Source organism: Somniosus microcephalus, chromosome 21 (genome assembly GCF_052327205.1).
Source record: "Somniosus microcephalus isolate GS21.2 chromosome 21, FLI_Smic_1.0, whole genome shotgun sequence".
Classification (NCBI taxonomy): Eukaryota; Metazoa; Chordata; class Chondrichthyes; order Squaliformes; family Somniosidae; genus Somniosus; species Somniosus microcephalus.
Window position 1 is genome coordinate 49,622,923 of NC_141007.1, and position 20,025 is coordinate 49,642,947.

A 20,025-nucleotide genomic window follows, 5' to 3' on the forward strand; every position below is an offset into this window, starting at 1 on the left:
CTACATCATACACTATAAGTGAGTTTATGATATGCCTGTATCTGTAGACATACAATTTTTCAATCCATTACAGTCCCTCAAAGCGCTAACAATTGGCAGCCTATTCTCTTCGAAATTGTTTTGGAGAAGAATCAAAACAGCCTTAAACCGTCTTGTTGGCAGTCAGAGTGACTTGCCACAAAAACAATGAGCAGAATTGCAAAAAAATTGTCTCTGGAGCGATGTCAGTGTCTCTGTCTGAAGATGTGAAACTTTGTGACAAATCCGGGCCTCAGACTGGTCTGTTATGAATAGCATTGGCAACAGAACTAAAAGTTGCAAATGCATTTACAGAATTGCAATTCTTCTGAATATCAGGACCATAAATGATTTTTTTTTATGTAGGAATGTGAAAAAGTGGACATAAATAAGTCAACAAAATGGGTCACGCATTCATTTTCCATGATGAAATCCAGATCTTGTGTAGCTGCCCTCAGGAACAACATGTACAGAGGAAGGTGAACGTTGAAATGTAGGAGTGCCTGAGGAAGATGTGGATGAGTCACTACTGGAGATTAATATTCAAAAGGAAACCATATTAAAAAAAGTTAATGGAACTAAAAGTAGAGGTCACCATCCCTAGAATACTGAAGTTGAAGAATACTGAAGGAGGGGTGGAGACAGTAAATATAATTTTCCAAAAATCTTTGGAAATGGGAATTGCGCCAAAGGGCAAATGCTTGTCCCGGTTCAAAAAAAAGAGGGGAAAATGATAAGCCAGGAAATTATAGGCCTCCGTTCTAGCTTGTTAAACACTGCAATTGGTTCATGACTATTTTTTTTCCAGAATCTCCACACAGCTCTGGACAAGGTGCTACTGCATATAAACAGGCTGTGGAATTATGTTTACTATGTTTGGTATTTTCTGTGGCATGTTTCAGTTTTTCCTTTTAAGATGACAGTCTTCCTTCAGAGAATCTGATGACTATCTGCATCACACTGAATTAATTTGCCAATTTGAAGCACACACGCAGTTTTAAAGGATCCTCCCAGATGAAAAATGTGAATTTATTCAAATGCAGGTGCTTTCCTGCTTTTAAAATACCCCAGCCATTCGCCCTTTCACATAAGTCCCTCCGAGTGGAAAGATGATTGATTTAAGTGTGTATAACATTCAAAGTATTACATCATTTGCAGCGCGATCGACTTGATTCCCTCAGAATTCCCTCTTTCCTAGCCACAGCTGCTTTGTCACTTGCTACAGCCTTGTTATCTGCAGCACACAGACCTCATTTGCAGTCTGTCACTTTAAAGAAGTATCCGAGATGTTGGCTTGTTTGCTGGCAATCACGCAGATCAATACATTTTCAGTCTTAAAAAAAAAAAGTTTTTTCTGGAACAAAAAAAGATGAAATGACGGAATCCTGCTGTAACTGATGGCACGGGCCTTTGCAGAGACACATTCGTTTTATTAGTGCACGTCGGCGGAGTCTGTCAAGAGAAACTACTGGAGCAGCCTTGCTGAAGGCGAGGCTGTGATTTTTAAATGGGTTTGAAACAAATGTACAATTAAAAATTATTTATTGGCTCATAACAAGAGCATAATGAAAAGATAAATTTATCCGGACTCTTTCGAACTACTGCTACACTCGGAGACAAGGACTAAGCAGTGCGGTTTGGCCTTAACACTGGCTTTCAACTCTTGGCACAAGGAAAAGGGGAGGGGGAGGGGGAAGGTTTCATTTAATAGTGGCTCCTAAAAGGTATGCCATCCGTCATTGAGAAGTTGTTACTATGGCACTGTGGAGTTATGCTCAGGATTTGTTTATATTTATTTTCCAATTTCCACCCCTTTGTCCCCTTCCCTTCCTTTTCTGAAAGTGCCAACTCTTTACTTGAGTATGATTCCACAGATTCCAGTGCCTCCCACGAGTAGTCATTCTTCACTTGTGATCCTCAACAGCAAATGTCAGCAGACCATGGGGGAATATCACAGGCAAGCCCCATCGGATTCTCACCAGGTTTCCACACATGCGAACCTTCCAACACAGTTCACCGGAGACCATTCAGGAGTGGACTTTTTTTCCCCTCCTTAGTCAAGGGGTGACTTGATGGGTTGTCGTGTCACCTTGGCCAGGCTGGATGAGATCAGCTAACTCTGCACAGAGCGAAGATTGAACCTGGGGACTTCTTGGTCTATATGGCTTGTACTAGGTTTTAAAAAACACAGTCCAGCTATGTGCTATTTATGTGCTCAAATAAGTTGGCCTAGGGTTTCCACCTTCCCCTGGCAGGCATAGCTAGAAAGGAACATGGGGACACGCTCTGTTGCATCCCTGCTCCCCACGGTTCATTGACAGTCAATCCATTGGGGGAGGAGGGGGTGGGGGAAACTGCACTGGGTTGGCAGATGGTAGATACACAAAATTGAGGGAAACACGGCCTAGCCATGTTGATCACCATTTGCACTCTTGGAAAGCTGGACTCAGGAGTCAACTGTTAGACCCAGAGTCCAGGATTCAGAAATCAGTGGAAGGGGAGCCCCAGGGCAGAAACTGAAGAGGGGCTAGGGCAAATGCTTTTCGACCATTGCATGCACAGGCCCCATTAATAATTGATATTTTTACAGAAGAATCTTTTTTCCAATTCAGGCAGCTCGCTGTGGGGCTACTGCAACAACTATTAGACACCGCCCCCCCCCCCGCCCCCAGAATGCTGTAACTCCCAGCAAAGGCCATGGATCCCACCTCCTTTACATTCATTATCCTGGGATCAGAACAGCTCCCAGGGTCAGTTTGTCATGTGCAGGGCAGGCAGAGGTCCCACACCTGCTGGAGACGTGCTCCAAACAAAGGGTGGGGGAGTCGGGGTGGAAAGCCTCGGCCTTTTTGAGATTTTTAAAGAACCTTGCACATAAACAACTTATTTCAATTTGCATCATTGCTGATCATTTTAACCAAATGCAAATTCCACATCGGTGAGGAAAAACTTATGGTTAGTATTTAATTACTGAGTAATATTCATTTGTACAGCAGTCAAATCAAATTGTTTGAGTGAATTTAGAGAGACCATTTGAATAAACATTTATTTGTCTTGGTTGGAGTTTGGACTGGCTGCCCTAGTGCTCCTATATCATGATGTGACTTCTCCTATATATTGAATCAGCTTTTTTCCTCGGGGTTTCATTCCCGTTTTCCTCTTACAGTGCAAACACACCAACAAGCAAACAAAAACAGTTAACTAGTTTCAATGCTTTTCTTGGTGTATTCTTAAATTGCTCCTTATATTGTTTGCACTATTTTTTATTCATTTTGTGCCCAAATTTCCCTACGCTATCAAACTACCTGCTTTCTCCATGTGAACTGTACATTTAAATTACTCCCGCCAACACTGGCCATTTGGCCCCACCATACCATACAGGAAAAAAAAATACAAGATTACAGTGTCCGTAGGATTAATCTTACTTTGTGTTTCTCAGCTTTGTCTGTTCTCTGTCTGAGCAGTTTCTTCCTTTTAGCTGTGTCAGCTGTGGCTCAGTGGGTAGCACCCTCACCTCGGAGTCAGAAGGCTGTGGGTTCAAGTCCCACTCCAGGGACTTGAGCACATAAAGCTAGGCTGACACGTCAGTGCAGTGCTGAGGGAGTGCTGCACTGTTGGAGGTGCCGTCTTTTGGATGAGATGTTAAACCGAGGCCCCGTCTGCTTTCTCAGGTGAACGTAAAAGATCCCATGGCACTATTTTGAAGAGGAGCAGGGGAGTTATCCTCAGTGTCCTGGCCAATATTTATCTCTCAACCAACATAACAAAAACAGATTATCTAGTCCTCATCACATTGCTGTTTGTGGGAGCTTGCTGTGTGTAAATTGGCTGCCACGTTTCCCACATTACAACAGTGATTCCACTTCAAAAAAAATACTTAATTGGCTGTAAAGCGCTTTGAGATGTCCGGTGGTCATGAAAGGCGCTATATAAATGCAAGTCTTTCTTTCTAATACAATCCCATTTTATACATGCAACCTTTAAATGGAGCTCTATTTCTTTGTCTATTTTATACAAAATAAATTTATGCAAGTGTTATGCCTGTCATAGACGTAGATGGAAGAGAAACAGTAACAAAGTAAACCTCCCTCCGATGGAAGTAGGAAGGGAGAGTACTGGCAGGGAGACGGGGATAATGTATATCCCACATTACCAAAGACTATTGGTCGATATGGAGTGAGATTAATGGAAGTCATATTGAAATCCACTACTGAGACCATCCCGCTCATGAGAGTATGAAGGTAGCAAAATGAGAGATAAAATTATATCATTTTTTTGAAAGGCTTGTATTTAGTTGCACTGGTTTTAAATCCACACAAATGTGAAGTTTGCTGATTACTAAAAGCAAACCATGGTCTGTATAAGTCTAAATTTAGAAGAATGCTGTCCTGGTCATGCTCTGTCCAAGTCCTCTTATATGACTCTCCGTCTTTTAAAAAGATTGTGAACTGCAGAAATTGTTTAATGTAAGCAAGGGCCAATGTCCTTTCATCAGCATTGCTTACCCCCCTCCTATGTTGACAATAAAGACATGGCATTATTCTGTGGAATGGTAAGGAAGTTATTCAGGGAATTGTGATCTCTGTCATGCTACATGAAGGAGGTGCCAAGCAGCTGAGAAGCCGCAGGGCAGGATGTGAAAATTGAGCAGCAACTGATCCAAGGCACTGGCTCTAAGATAGCATAGACCAGGGAGCAGATCAGCTGCCTGCCATCTGGATCAGAGAATGATGTGTGTTACATTACAATAGAATTACATTACATAGCATCGACAGCACAGAAATAGGCCATTTGGCCCAACTAGCCTATGCCGGTGTTTATACTGCTCCCACAAGCTTCCTCCCACTCTAATTACCTTTTCCATCCCTATATCCTTCTTGTCCCTTCTCCCTCATGTATGCATCAAGCTTCCCCATAAATTCATCAATTGCTTTAACCAGACCACGTGGCAGTGAGATCCACATTCTCAGTATGAAGAAATTCTTCCTAAATTCTTTATTTTTTCTGTTTGTCGCTATCTTGTATTTATGCCCTCTTTGATCTGGGCTCAACCACAGCTGGAAACAGTTGCCCCACATCCACCCAATTGGACCCCTCCATAATTTTAAAGACTTCTCTTGGATCTCTTGATCTTTGCTTTGCTTAAAGAAAAGAGCCCCAGCTTGCTCAATCTTTCCAGATAGCTGCATCCTCCCAATTCTGGTAACCTCCTTGTAAGTCTTTTTTGCATTTTCTCCAGTGATTCATTATTCTTTGTATAGTATGGAGACCAGAACTGCACACAGTATTACAAGTGTGGCCTAACCAAGGTTCTATATAAATTTAACATTATTTCCCTGCTTTCGTATTCTAATCATCCAGAAATGAACCACGGTACTTTGTTTGCACTCTTTCTGGCCTTACTGACTTGTGTTGCTACTTTTAATGATTTATGTATCTCTATTCCCAGATCTCTTTGTTCCTCTATCCCATTTAGTTTGTTTTCTTCCAAGAAATAAGTGGCCTCCTTATTCTTCCTACTAAAATGAACCACCTCACACTTTTTTATATTGCATTTCATTTGCCCACGCTGCAAGCCTATTGATGTCTTTCTGTATTTTGGTGCAGTCCTCCACATTATTAGCTATACCCCAAATTTGATACATTCTGCCAATTTTGACGCAATACCTCCAATTTCTGGGTCTAAATCATTTATGTATATTAATGTGTGACACATGGAGCCCAAAAAAAGGAAAATCATTTTTAATCACAGCCAAATTCATACTGTGAATATTAGCATGCTTTATCAAATTATTTTGCTACTTTAACTGTGGCATTAACATGTTTATTTTAAATAAGTTACTCCCTCTATTAAAATAGCAGGTAATGGAATTTCACAGAAATGCATAAAGTATTTTTCCACTAATATTCACACAGTATAAGGCCACATAAATAACCCAATTTACATGTCTAACTGCAATTTAAACCACTTTAAACCTATTCAGAATTAACATGGAACAATCAGTCATTCAAATCCCAATACGATCCTGACATAAGCTGGATTCGTATTTGGGTTTGAAATGTCTGTGGTTTGCATCAGTATGAACATTGCAGTCCTGCAAGTGAGCCTACTCAGAGGTAGCCCTTCTGGATACCTTGCGTTAGTGTGCAGGTTGTGTCCTATTTGATCCCGAGTTCAGCGTTCAACCTCATATCTTCCCCGTCACAAAAACTGCCTACTTCTACCTCCGAAACATCACCACACCTCCGCCCCGTGTCATGCCTTTGTCAGTTCCAGACTTGACTATTCCAGTACTCTCCTGGTTAGCCTTTCATCTTCCACACTGTAAACTTCAGCTCATCCAAAACTCTGCCTCTCATATCCTGGGCTGCAGTATGTCCCGCTCACCTATCACCCCTGTCCTCACTGACATACATTGGCTCGCAGACACCAGCGCCTCCAATTTCAAATTTTCATCCTCGTGTTTAAGTCCCATCATGGTCTTGCCCCTCCCTGTCACTGTAACCTCGCCAGCCCTACAATCCCACCCCACCCAATAACTTTCCATTCCTCCAGCTCTGGCTTCTTGTGCATCCCCCTCTCCCTTCACCCCACGGGCCATCAGTTGTTTCAGTCTAGGCCCCACACTCGAACACCCTCCATAAACCTTTCCACCTCCTTTAAGACACTCCTTAAACCCACCTCTTTGATCAAGCTTTTGGTCACTTTTCCTAATATCTCCTTCGGTTCAGCGTCCATTTTTGTCTAATTGTGCCTGTGAAGTACCTTGGGACATTCCACCAGATTAAAAGCACTATATAAATGCAGGTTGCTGTTGTTGTAAATTTACCCCGAGTGTACTACAACAAGTGCCCTCTCCCACCAGAGAACTTTGCCCAGTGGAAGCATGCATCAGAAATTCAGATGCACGCTGCCCACAATTGTCCAGCCATTGAAAAGAATGATCAGAAAATCATGGGCCGTGCACACCTGAAGTTCCTCTTAGGGGTTGAGGCTCCTGACTGGGAGTGTGGAAAAATTACCTCCTGTATGTAACACTCCCTTTTTCAGGAAAAATCCTATTAGGATTGAAATTCCCCAAGAACCATTTTTTGTGCACGTGTTGAAGTGATCATGTATAATTCCTGTGCGTGCTATTTGGACAAAGCCTTTAACCCGTTTATATATTATACCAGTTAAGGAATTGGACTCCTGAAAAGAAGTAGGACTTACTTGAAAATGCGACTTGTACATCAGGCATTTTTAGTAAAAGTAGCAAAAGATTAGTAAGTTCAATAGAAAAGCCTCCAGTGATAACATTCAACTGTAGTTCATGCACAAATGGAATAGATTTCAATTGGAAATTCTGTACTGGAGTGCCCTCTAGCAGATAATTTATAGTTAGCTACTTCTCTCTAATATGATTACTGTACTGTGGCAGTGCTTGGAGCTCTGTTGTGTAAATGGAACTATGGGGTAAGATTCTTCACACCGCCACTTGTAATCACCAGAGAAATATTATAAATATATATTAAAGCTTTTAACTCGAGCAAAATAATTGTGCATTAGACTTGCAATGGATCAAAATCAGTTCATTGTTAAATATTTCAGTAGCAATGCTAGTTTTCAGTTAAGGAAATTCTAAAGCAGAGTGTCTGAGCCTGAAGACCCTTCTAACTGCTGGGGATGCTGGAGCAAGGGTACGATGCCAAGTTCTACCTGTTGTGTTTTAAAAGTTTTCACTTTTATTTCTAGCTCATGAAAATTACTTTGAAGGATTTTGCTTCTCTTTTTACTTGGACTTGCGCATCCCCCATTCTCTGCTTGTCATAACAAGAGAGAGGCAAGGCAGTCAGTGCACGAACTGCAAACACTGTCACTCTCGGCATTTGTTGACCAGATTCGAGTGAGCACAGTGCTATTAAAATGGGAACACTTAATCCTATGTCTGCCTTACCCAGTAGAAGCGAGTTGGTGATTCTTAATGCGGCTGTGTGTTACATGTACTTCTCCTTATATTTCAGTTATGGCCGAGTCTATGCAGCAGCCGACCCATACCACCACACTATTGCACCAGCTGCAACGTACAGTGTTGGGACCATGGTAAGCATCAATAACTGCAGTTACTGTTAGTGACTGACATTCTTCACAGAAATAAACACAAACATGTACCCTGTGGGCGTGTGTCTGTGCAGATACATCCGTACATAGGCACACGCTCACAAGGATACATAGATTGTACTTTTAATGCATAGTAAGCACCTCCCTAGGCAAGTAGCTGAACAGATTTTAAATCCAGCTATATCTTTAAGCAAAACACTGACCCGAAAACCTATGCTATTTTATTAAAACTGCTCGAACCCTAAACCGAAAGGAAACACACGCTCAAGAACATGTTTGTACAGTCCTTCCTTTGTGGAATGAACCATTTGGATAGATAACACCTTTAGTACTTCTAGGTTTTCTGCTGTAGTTACTATAGTATAACAGTGTACCGTAGATGTATGTGGCTCTATACACATATGAACCAAACCTACAGATAAAAGAAAAAACAAATCACTGCTGGTAAAATGGCTGCGGTTGTCTATCTGTAGATCTGTTTCATAAAGGATGCACAAGTCACATATGTACGTTTATCCGCAGAGATATACACAGGAAAGCACTGGGAGAAACTACATCCCCTCACTGACGCCCAATCTGTGTTTTGTTTATACCAACCAGGTAATAACAATGTAGATTCATAAACTAGTGTTACATTTATTCAAATGTTAAACTTAATTGCGTTGAAACATTTACATACTGATAGCTGTTAAGATTTTTTTATGTCATGAGAAAGCTGTTTATACCCCATGAAGAAAGTGCCATTTCCACAGATGCTATTCTATTGCAGTGGGATGACAAATAATGTATCCCACAGCTTCGGAGACCACACATGTAGCATAAATACACACAGATTCAAATATATGCATAAGAACACATAAAGATAATGAAAGTGAATTATTAACCTTTTACAGGGGGAACGTGCCTAGGCTTTTATAGTAATGACTTTGTAAACTCCTCTGGGGTCTCGAATTGGAACAAAAAAGGTAATTATAAGAAATTCTGATACACCCAAAAGATTATGTAGTTTGGGAGAAATCTGTTATTAAACAATCTGCTGGCTACTGAAAGACTAGCTAACTTAGACTTGGTCCTCTCTCGTCTCTGACATCATTGAATAATCTTCTCATTAGTATTTCTATTAGTAATTACTAGTGGAAAGTTACTTACCTCCTGCCTGCTTTGTCTTGTAATTTCAACATGTCCAGTTAGAGAATCTCTTGTTCCCCACTCATTTTCCCCCATTTTCTTTCCTCCCCCATGTTAACCTCCTGCAACCATGGCATCCTCCTCGTTAGAGAGAGTGGGACGGTTCATCTCAGAGATATCTCCAGGAATGCCGTCAATGCCAGTCCTTGGTTGGCCTACCAGGTAGGGATTAAGCATTGAACTGAACCCAAAATCCAAACGGATTTAATCAAACCAAATCCAATCAGAACTTTCTCCAGTTTGGATCAGTTTTGCTTCTGAGTTTTCTAAGTCCAAAAATGTCAAACTGGAAGGTCTCTGGATTTTGTGCAACTGCAACCGTTCATTTTTGCCCATCGTCTACAGGCTATGGGAAGCTCCCACATATCCCACTGTAATCCAAACTCTCGGCCCAAATAGAACAGCATGCAATTGCTTATGCTGGGACAGTGGCTAGAATATTGGAGCATCTCAGAATTCTGGTCCTATGCTTGCAGAAGTGAAGTGCATGCAAATATCTAGGCAGGTCTGATCTCTAGAGATAATTCAAAGCTGTTTGTGTAGGTTTGGAAACTAGAATTGTTGGCACCAGGAAGGATCTTCTTCACTCTATTACACAGGGAACAGGTGAGCTACATGACCACGATGTGATCAATTCCTCAGGGTCTCAAGTACATGGAACTATACGAATGCACAAAACCCACACACAAACAATTATGGCTTTTATTTGGATTTAGAAAGATCTTTAACATTACAATCATATGACTTGGTTCGGCTTCATGTTCAGGTGAAACATGGAGGTCAGAAACAAATTAAATTGATGCTACAAACAGTGCACTTGCGGGCAGGTGAAAGTTCAATGCCCCGACCTAGGCAATTCCCCTCACAGATGGTCTATCTGACACTTCTCTCCTAAACACAATATTTGATGATGTCATAGAAGAAGCAAGAGCACTAACAGAAAATAGTTTTATTTACTAAGCTTGAGAGTGGGTAAAATGAGGGCTTCTCCTAAACTACAGGTATAATTGCTCTAAATTTAGCAACTTTTATTTTAAGAATTTTTTTTACTACATACTTATTCATTTCACTTCTTACTTTATATTATTTGTAAGTGCAACCTATCATTTTTATCAAGGTACAATACTCAGAAAAGAGATTTACAGTAATTACGTTTTTGAATCGGTAGAATACTGATTTAAAAGAATTAGATCGTGCCAGTTAATAACTATATAAATAGTGGGTGACTCTCCACCCTGCTGACTCGTCAGTGATGAGTTCTCCATTTAAAATCAGATGGGACTTCTCACCACAGCAAGACAAAAATACAAGCACTCTTTCTAATTCAATCCCCGAGACTGTGCCACTGATAGGCAATAGCACTGGAAGCTATGCTGTAGGTGAGGGTCCCTCGTGCCCACTGCATCAGTGCAAGATGGCCATCATGGAGGGGAAGTCAACTAGGGAACTAATTAAAATGTAAGGTTGTTTTTAAAATAATAAAGATACATATATATTTAGCTGATTAGCATAAGACCACCTAGCGATTAGGCTTTTTTTTTTTACACAATTATCATCAATGTCAGGGGTAAATTCATACACATACAGACTACTTCTCTCTCCCTGTCTCTTTTCTCTGTCTGTCTTTGTGTGTCTCTTTTTCCGTTTCTCTTTCTCAGTTCTCACACTCACTCTAGCGGATACTTTTACTGATACACGTGGTTTTTAGCTAGATTTGCAGCCAACATCACAGATGAAAAAATATTCAATTTTCCATTTTGAGAGCCTCAACAAAAAAAAGAAAACATTAAGATTAATGAATGGTGATTGCGGCAAAGCCCTCAGTAGCCGTTTTGCGGAGAGAGAGAGAAAAAAAAGCCTGCCACTCCCTTGAGCTTCATCAGCGCAATGCCTTCGTTTAGACAAATGATTTAAATTTGCCGAGGTGACGTGCGTGTGGTTTCAAATCTTGCAAATCTCCGGAGCAGCTGCTAGCTAAAAGCTTTCATTAATTAAGATGATTTTTCTCCCTTCATTCTCTTAATTAGATTTGTGGCTTGTGTTGCTGTAGCATTTCGTACATTAAAAAATATTTATTCGATTTTTTTTTCATCTTTGATGTTGCAGGCTAGCCTGTACAGAGGAGGGTACAGTCGCTTCACCCCGTACTAGCAAGAGAAACTCAGAGACACACTAAAACCCAGCAGGGCTAGAAACGTCTTCTCAGAAACTGTGGGGGTTTCGGCACGACATGCAGTAATGTTTTGTGCTGACACTCTCTGGTTAACATGATATTTTTACCTCAGATGTTTTTTTTGTGTTTATTACATGTTTTATCTGTGGTGACTGCAAATTTTTCTTGAGTTTTGCTCAGTATAATCTACTTTGAAAAATTTCTGATGTGTAAACTTAAAAGAAAACAACAGGAAAAAAAAAGTCTCGACAGCTACATTGTTTTCTTTTGAAATTGGCATCCTTGCACAATTTCACAGATTCGCACCAACCAGAGAGCCCTCTGGATTTAGGCCGAAATTTTTTTTATTCCAATTTTTATTTTTTAAAGTGAGTCTGTCAGATTTGCAGGATGGTTGATTTTAAATTCAGTTAAATGAAAAAGAATTTGTATGAAATGGGGTACACAGCTTTAAAGGTGATAGTCAGAAAGAAAAACCTACACAACATACAATTTCTCCTAGTCCAATCCCACCCCAGATTACCGTGAGATCCTCTGTCAGCACCAGACTTCCCACCCAACAGCTAGCCAGTGTGACAAAACTCATCACATGTGTGGCTGGCGGATTGAAGTGTCAACCAGAACTGTGATTGAAACATGCCCCTCATAACCATGATTGTGTGAAGTGAGCCTTTTAAAAGCCTTCCACGATATTCATTTGAGTCTCGTTTGATTGATAGAGAAAGGAAACAGTTTATTCTCATAGACAGCTTCAGTCTAACTTCTTTAACAATCAGTTTCAGTGCAATAGTGGTTCCTTAACATAAATCAAAAGCTAAAATGCTGTAACTTCCTCACATAGTCGGTCGCCAATAAAGGCAGAACATGTCCAGTTGACAGTGAAATTTGTATTCATGCCTCTTTTGTGGAGGCATTGTGCAAACATTTCTCACTGTGACTAAAAGGGTTGGAGAGGAAACCAGGCCGCTGAGCTGGCACTGAATCGCGTTGGTTTTCTACGGTAGTCAAATGGTAACATGCCACAGTGAACAAATAACGGTCAATTTAAGAGGCACATCACGGATACATTCATTTGAGAAAAGATTCCCATATGGCAATCGGGTATTTTGAACACAGCTAGTACAGCATCTGATAAGGGAGGTTAACAGTGCTCTTGTGCCCAGCATTGCCTCTTGTTCTACATTCCATTCCTCTCTTCCTCACTGTTTTGGGATTAATACAAACCTCATTTACTTCAATATATGTCTCCTGAGCTGTCACCTCATTAATTGTCATCACATTTCCTTAGATCATTCTGGAGTTGCTAATAGCACAATTTAATAAAAATAAGCTGACCACAGTCATTGGAATTGGTTCAGTTACTGGTTAAAAGCTTTCAAACACAGCTCGAAAGTAACTCTCCTGAAAAGAAATGTAAACTTTTGTTTTCTTTAATAGTTCAGTATAGTTAACTTTTTAAAGGCATTCAAATTATTCATAAAAAGCTTCTGGTAGGCCAACATAATATTACTATTACAATATATAACAGTTCTTTACATTAGGTAATTATATGATTCTCTCAGCTAAGCGAACAGGCAGGGATTTATTAGACATGAATTTTCGAGATCAGAATTTTTGGTCCCCTATTCACAGCAAACAATTATGCAAATATTAATGCCTAACTTCCAGAAATTCAATGTAACTGCAATTTACTAAATGGAAGGCAGTTGCCTGATAAGCACTTTATCACCTTAAGAAGAGGCTTCTGACGTTTCAAATGTGCATGTTTACTAAAGCGAGCTGTCTAAAACATTTGGAAAAGGAATTAGCTGCAGATTGTTTCTTTTTTGGTACAATTAATATTGTGACCACAACTATTATGTATAATTGTTAGAAATATCATCATTCAAATAGGAGGAAGGCTAGCAAACAATAAGCTTAAAAACAGGTCTTTCCCATTTTGGAATTTTGTATCTGTTAGTCTTAAGTATTGTTTTTATATAACAAACACAGTGCTGTGAGGTCTCCCTGGAGTACTGAACAGCCCAGCCTTTTTCAGTGCAAGTTTTTATATTTTTTTAATCATTTATTGTCTCCGAGGAAGGATCCTAAAATGTGAATTGTGTAAAGAGATTAGATTATTAAATACAATATATGAGATTGCGGCTGCGTGAATGGACCAAAAAAATTGGAATCACATTCTATATTGTTTTGTGGAATGTTATCAAAATCTGACATCTCTTGAGGATTAACTGGAGCAGAGTATGTTCTGAATGTTGTGTAGGTTTCGTAGTGAGATGAAGGTGACATAATCAGAACTGAGGAGTTACCCTAACATGTGTTGTGTTTTTGCTTGCTGTACAGGTTTTTTTTTTTTTTTTTTTAAATTTGTGTGTAGTTTATTTTAGGTTTCAATTTTCTTTTTTTTTACTGCCAAAATATATTCTGTTAAATTATACTCCAAAACCATTGCAATATGGTGTATTATAGGTCAACCTGACTCAAGTATTTAAAACTGAGTATTTATTATGATTAGTAGCATATGATTGTCTTCGTATATGTAGATTAAAATGAGTAGGAACAGAATTAGAAAGAAATGTATTCATCCTTTTATACACTTTCAATATGTGCACATAAGTATTCCATGGATCATTTTTTTATATTACAAAAAAAAAAGAAAAAAATAGCTTTAAAAAGGCACTGTTTATACTTTTTGGGGAAAAGAAAATAGCTAACATCTTTATAAATGTTTACTGATGAAATATTATGTGAATTGTGTGCTGTAGAAAATATATTACACTATGTGTTAGCTGTAAATTCCACTGCATAGAATTAAAGGGGGGGTTAAAACTGGGAAAACAATCAACAGAATTTTTAATTACCTTTTAAAATGGTCTCCGACAAATTTACTCCACACTTAGGATCAACTCTTCCACATATTCCAGGCTATAATACTATTCTATTGCTGTATTATTTTTGACTTTAAGAATATATTTCTAGCTGTTATTTCAAACGCTAGAGCTTTGTTTTCCTCACAAGACTCTGCTTCCTTTGACAGAAGTTCAACTGATCTGATCTGGTCTTGCCTACACTTGTAGTTTCATATTTTACCTAGCATGCTGTTACCTGCTTTTTGAAAACAGTGCATCTATAGTCACATGTGTTGCAGGGGCTTATACACGTATGGTGCTCAGAGTTAAATCTTCACTGTTGTCTTTATTTATTAATTTTCCACATTTGAGTTAGTGTGGTTAATTTTGACTTTTGGCAATAGTGTAAAGCGGGCAATATTGGATTGGCCGTCCATTATACACCTCTCTCAGGAAAGAAAAGGCGGGTGAGGGGTACAACGGGCAACCGATCCGATATTGCCCATTTTACACTGTCGCCACAAGGTCAAAGTAACCCCGGTGTTTACAACATTTATGCCCTGATTCTCCCTTTTTTGTGCACATCTGTAAATATGTGCACATGTTGGTGCATTATAACTCTGTGACTATCCCATGTACACTGCACAACGCTATTTGAATATATATACATTTTGCTTTACATGCGGACAGGGCACACTAGCCCAATGTTCGTGACCATACCAGAGTATGACCATGGGAGGAATGGACGGATTATTACGTACACGAGGTAAGTCTCCATTCCTCTCGATATGTTTCTGACAGGCGCATACCCTCCCGAGCTGTTTTCTGGGCTCCTGTTTCGATGGGTTGCAGGAGTCACCAACAGAAAACTGCATAACACAAAAGCAAAATACTGCAGATGCTGGAAAACCGCATAAAATGCCCGGTGAGCTCAGTTTAAGTCCTCTGTGAACAAGTCCTACCTCTGCTCACTTTGCCCTTCCTATAGTGATTAAAACAATTGGGAAAATCACTTCTGCAGTGCCGCCAGCTGACTTTTTAGCAACTTTTTTCTCAATCCTAACGACCTATATGCTACTGGTGGGGCAAAAATAGGAATTCATAGGTAAATACCCAACACAAACAGTATTTATCCTTGTACAAATAATGTCAGTGCACTGTGCACAAAGTGAAAAGTAGACGTGTCTTTTTTTTTAGGTCTTAGATAAGTATGAGTAAAGATTCTTTGGCACAGAATGATTCCCTGTAATGTTTTTTTCAATCTGGCAATGCCCAGCGTAGTGCAGGTGGATGGGACTCTGTTCACATGCAGTTCCTGTTCAAAACCATTAATCTTAAATGCTAACCATGTTCAGAATAGTGGTATGTGGAGAAAAATTATCAAAAAAATCACACTCACTGGTATTAAGATCACAATGACCAACGAGCGAGCACACAGCACTTTCAATTAATTTCCTTTGATGAACAAACCACAAAAATTCACATTAATATTTTTTAATTGTAAACCTACTACAAGTAAAATGTGTCAGCGCAGCCATGTGATAAGTTAACCAACCTAACTTGAGTCGGTTGTGGCAGGAGTTCTCCAGTCAGCCATGTTTACGGAAATATCTCTCATATCAACCGGCTGACTGTTGGCATAGCCTCTGTTTATTAAAGGTGTGGGCTGTCACAACTTGACATGTTTTCCATATTTCCACTCGTAATAAAACAAACAATCAAACTGCTATCACGTAACCGGATCCATTGGATAATATAATGAAAGAAACATGGCTAAAATTTAATCTTTATGTTTTGGCAAATTACCTGTTCATGTTTGTAAGAGAGTTTACCGAGGGGTAATGAGATATGAGGAATATTTTCACCTAATCTCACTTTTTTTGCTGAATTACCAGCTCGGTCCACTGCTGAAAATGTCCTTTATCTCTCACCCCTTCACATACATTGTAATCTGTGTCTGCGTAATATAAAGTTACTGCCCTGTGTCATAGCAGCACACGAACAAGTTCTTGTCTCTGTTACACCACAAGAAGAAAAAGCATCCTAGTGTGTGCTTTAATGTCAAATACACAACATTTAATTTATCTTTTATTATGTGTATCAAAAAATACAAAAATGGACAGAAAGGTAACTGAAATTTCTGTTGTATTTCTTGTTTCTCCCTCTCTCAATCTGGTACAAAAATAGTTTTTATCAGGAACAGATTTGTACAGAAATTCATCATTCTTGTTGATAGAGTAAATCTAATGTAATAATATTCTACTAGGGTCCATAATATTAACCTTTCCTTGCTGGCATTCCATTCACATCGTCAAGCTATTTTAAAAAGGTTTACTATATATGTATGCCCTATAAAAATGTTGAGATTAGTGTTTGCTTTAAACACTTTCTTGCTAAGCACTTTGATAAACTACAGTCGCATCTATTTGCTGCAAAATGTTCAAAGGCAACTGCAATGAAAAGGGGTAGCAAAACACCCTTTTAATTGTTTGCAATCTGCAATTTTTAAAGTGTATTTATTTCTCCTTAGTAGCTAGCAATCCCCTTCTAGGGCTATATACATGCCGTCTTTCAAATATATAAACCATTAAATCTACACAACAGTCTATATACAAATCTACAGTTACTACGTCCTGGCTTTATTTATATTATTAAAAATAATATAGAACATCTCTATATATGGAGGACTATGTATTGTAGTGTGTTAAAACAATGTCTGTTTATGTGTGGGACTAGGGTTCAAATAAATCCCAGGCAGAAGGCGTTGGGGTGGGGATAAAGATGTTCCTTTGTCGGATTGTGGCTGGGTGGTGCAGTGAGTTTGCTCCAGGGACCTGGTTCAAATCCAGGCCAGATACAGCTGTTCAGAACCCAAAACATCAGTGAGTTTGGTCAGTTTCAAACTAGCTTCCGATTACTATAACACAAGATGAGCACAATTGGTTCTTAAATCAGCGATCTCTCTCAGAAAGGATGTAGCGACTTGGGTAGAGACACACCAAAGAGGGCAATGCAGGTGGATCTCTACTCTGCATCTGACCTGAACCTAGTTGCAACTTGAAAATGTTCAGTAAGGTCGCTGGGTGCAAAGAGGAAAAAAAATCCCTTTGCTGCATACTATCCCTTGCGTGGAAAAATACGTATATATTATATATATGCAAAAAAAAAGTCCATGTACATCATCAAGCTTGAAACATTGCTATACAAGATGAATTATTAATGCTTTAATGTTACTTTGGGGATAGATTGCTGTTTCAATCTAGTAAAGATCTGTTGTCTAATAAATTTATCAGAACTATCTCCAAGCCAAACTGTGCAAGTTCTTTCCTTCATCTTATATTCTAGTGACTCTGGCATGACACAGGTCCACTGTACTAAATGAAGGGCTCAGAAGCTGAAATCTACGGATTCTGGGAATACAGAACCTTGTGCCACACCTACAGCAAACAAGATGTGGAACGTACGCAAGTACTGCCATATGGAAAAGAATTGTACGTTGTATACCATGTGTACGCTCAAACTCCTCCTTTTTATAACTCCACTTGTATATAGTCCTTTAGCTGCCACCCTTGTGCAATAGATTATAACACACCCTGACCTTCCCTCCTATTGAAATTAATGGGAATGTCTCTGGGGCAGTGACAGTGTTATTGCCCAGTCAAGTGCATTTTTGTTATGCATTGAATCATTCTTGTTGTTTTCAATGGGAGTAGGAAGAACTGACAGCTCTCAACAAAATAGTGGCAAACAAAGAGTTGAGCAAAAAAAACCCTAAAAATTTCAAAAAAAAATATTCTCTTTTTAGGACTTTGTCCTAGAATGGAAACAGGTTGTGTTGTAAAAGATTTTAAAACAGCCTGACGTTTCAGGACTTAGAGGCCCTCGTTCCTCCCCTCCCTTTGCCTAGGTCTTGACTCTGTGGTATCCTTTTGAACTGCAGAACTGTCCCATTGATCAGCCCTTGGCACTATGATGCCGCCTTGACCTGGGGTATGCTATTATGCCGCTGAGTTCGTGATGTCCTAGTTTCAGTCCTAGGGTCCTACGCGGCTCAAACTTTGGATTTCTAGTGCCCTCTTGGCCCGAGTATCCCTAGCTTTGCCTGGCCTTTAGCTATCCAGTCTCCTAACTCCACGACAATGTCACTTTTCCAAGTCAGAGTCTGCAATTCCATCTCAGTCTTAGAGACCATTTTGCTCAGTCTTAAAGACTATTTTGCTCAACCCTTGCCTCCTCAGTGCTCTCTCAGTCCTGGAACTGCATGTTGTTTAATATCCTGTTAGTACCTCATGTGCTTTTAACTGTCTATATGCTGTTGGTTCCTAATTTCTTGCTCTCTGCTGCTGCTCTGGTAGATACCTGCTGATTAGAGAGCTGTAGTTTACACCTCTGCCTTCCTTTTTCTGTCATTCTGTAAGCTTCTAATGTGATTCAATTAACAATATCCTTAATAAAGGTTGTTTCTTTCTTCAACAAAAACAATTGTTGTGAATATTTTTATGTTCTTATGAACATTTTTTAATACAGCACTTCAGGATTGGGAATAATGTTACGCCATGTAATCCAATAGCAATATTGTATCTGTCTTCACGGTAGAAGACACCAACAACATCCCAATAATGGATAATCAAGGAGCCACAGGGAGGGGGGGAAACTAAAGACAATCACTATTACTGAGGAAATAGTACTTGGTAAAATAATGGGACTAAAAGACGACAAGTCCCCTGGACCAGATGGCCTGTATATCAGGGTCTCAAAAGAAGTGGCTGCAGAGATAGTGGATGCATTGGTTGCAATATACCAAAATTCCCCAGACTCTGGAGAGGTCCTAGCGGATTGGAAAACCGCAAATGTAACACCCCTATTTAAGAAAGGAGGGAGACAGAAAGCAGGAAACTATAGACCAGTTAGCCCAACATCTGTCGTTGGGAAAATGCTGGAGTCCTTCATTAAGGATGCAGTAGCAGGGCATTTGGAAAATCATAATGCAGCCAAGCAGAGTCAGCGTGGTTTTATGAAAGGGAAATCATGTTTAACAAATTTGCTGGAGTTCTTTGAGGATGTAACGAGCAGGGTGGACAAAGGTGAGCCAGGGGATGTGTGTATTTGGATTTCCAGAAAGCATTCGATAAGGTGCCACATAAAAGGTTGCTGCATAAGATAAGAGCTCACGGAATTGGGGGTAATATATTAGCATGGATAGAGAATTGGCTAACTAACAGAAAGTCGGGATAAATGGGTCATTTTCTGGTTGGAAAACGGTAACTAGTGGGGTGCCTCAACTATTTACAATCTACATTAATGACTTGGATGAAGGGATCAAGTGTACTGTAGCCAAGTTTGTGGATGATACACAGATGGGTGGGAAAGCAAGTGGTGCAGAGGACTCAAATAATCTGCAAAGGGATATAGACAGGCTAAGTGAGTGGGCAAACATTTGGCAGATGGAGTATAATGTGGGAAAGTGCGAGTTTATACACTTTGGCAGGAAAAATAAAAAAGCGAACAATTATTTAAATGGAGAGAGATTACAAAAATGCTACAGTTCAGAGGGACCTGGGGGTCCTTGTGCATGAAACACAAAAAGTTAGCATGCAGGTACAGCAAGTAATCAAAAAGGCAAATAGAATGTTGGCCTTTATTTCAAGGGGGTTTGGAGTATAAAAGCAGGGAAGTCCTGCTACAACTGTACAGGG

The 20,025-nt window shown here is 39.7% G+C and overlaps 1 protein-coding gene across 6 annotated transcripts in view; it reads left to right on the forward strand.

Moving 5' to 3' along the window:
* The window catches only part of rbfox3a (RNA binding fox-1 homolog 3a), a 538,927-nt gene extending 520,125 nt beyond the window's left edge, over window positions 1–18,802 (forward strand). For 2 of the 6 annotated variants that reach the window (XM_085963564.1, XM_085963566.1), the window contains 3 exons: window positions 8,023–8,101; window positions 9,397–9,469; window positions 17,675–18,802. In XM_085963564.1, the coding sequence (XP_085819690.1) occupies window positions 8,023–8,101; window positions 9,397–9,469; window positions 17,675–17,688 (166 nt within the window). In that variant the 3' untranslated portion in view covers window positions 17,689–18,802. Of the gene's footprint in view, window positions 1–8,022; window positions 8,102–9,012; window positions 9,086–9,396; window positions 9,470–11,413; window positions 11,498–17,674 lie in introns of those variants that run through there. The other 4 variants (XM_085963569.1, XM_085963568.1, XM_085963565.1 and 1 more) reach the window with 3 other exon arrangements.
* The last annotated feature ends 1,223 nt before the right edge of the window (window positions 18,803–20,025 follow it).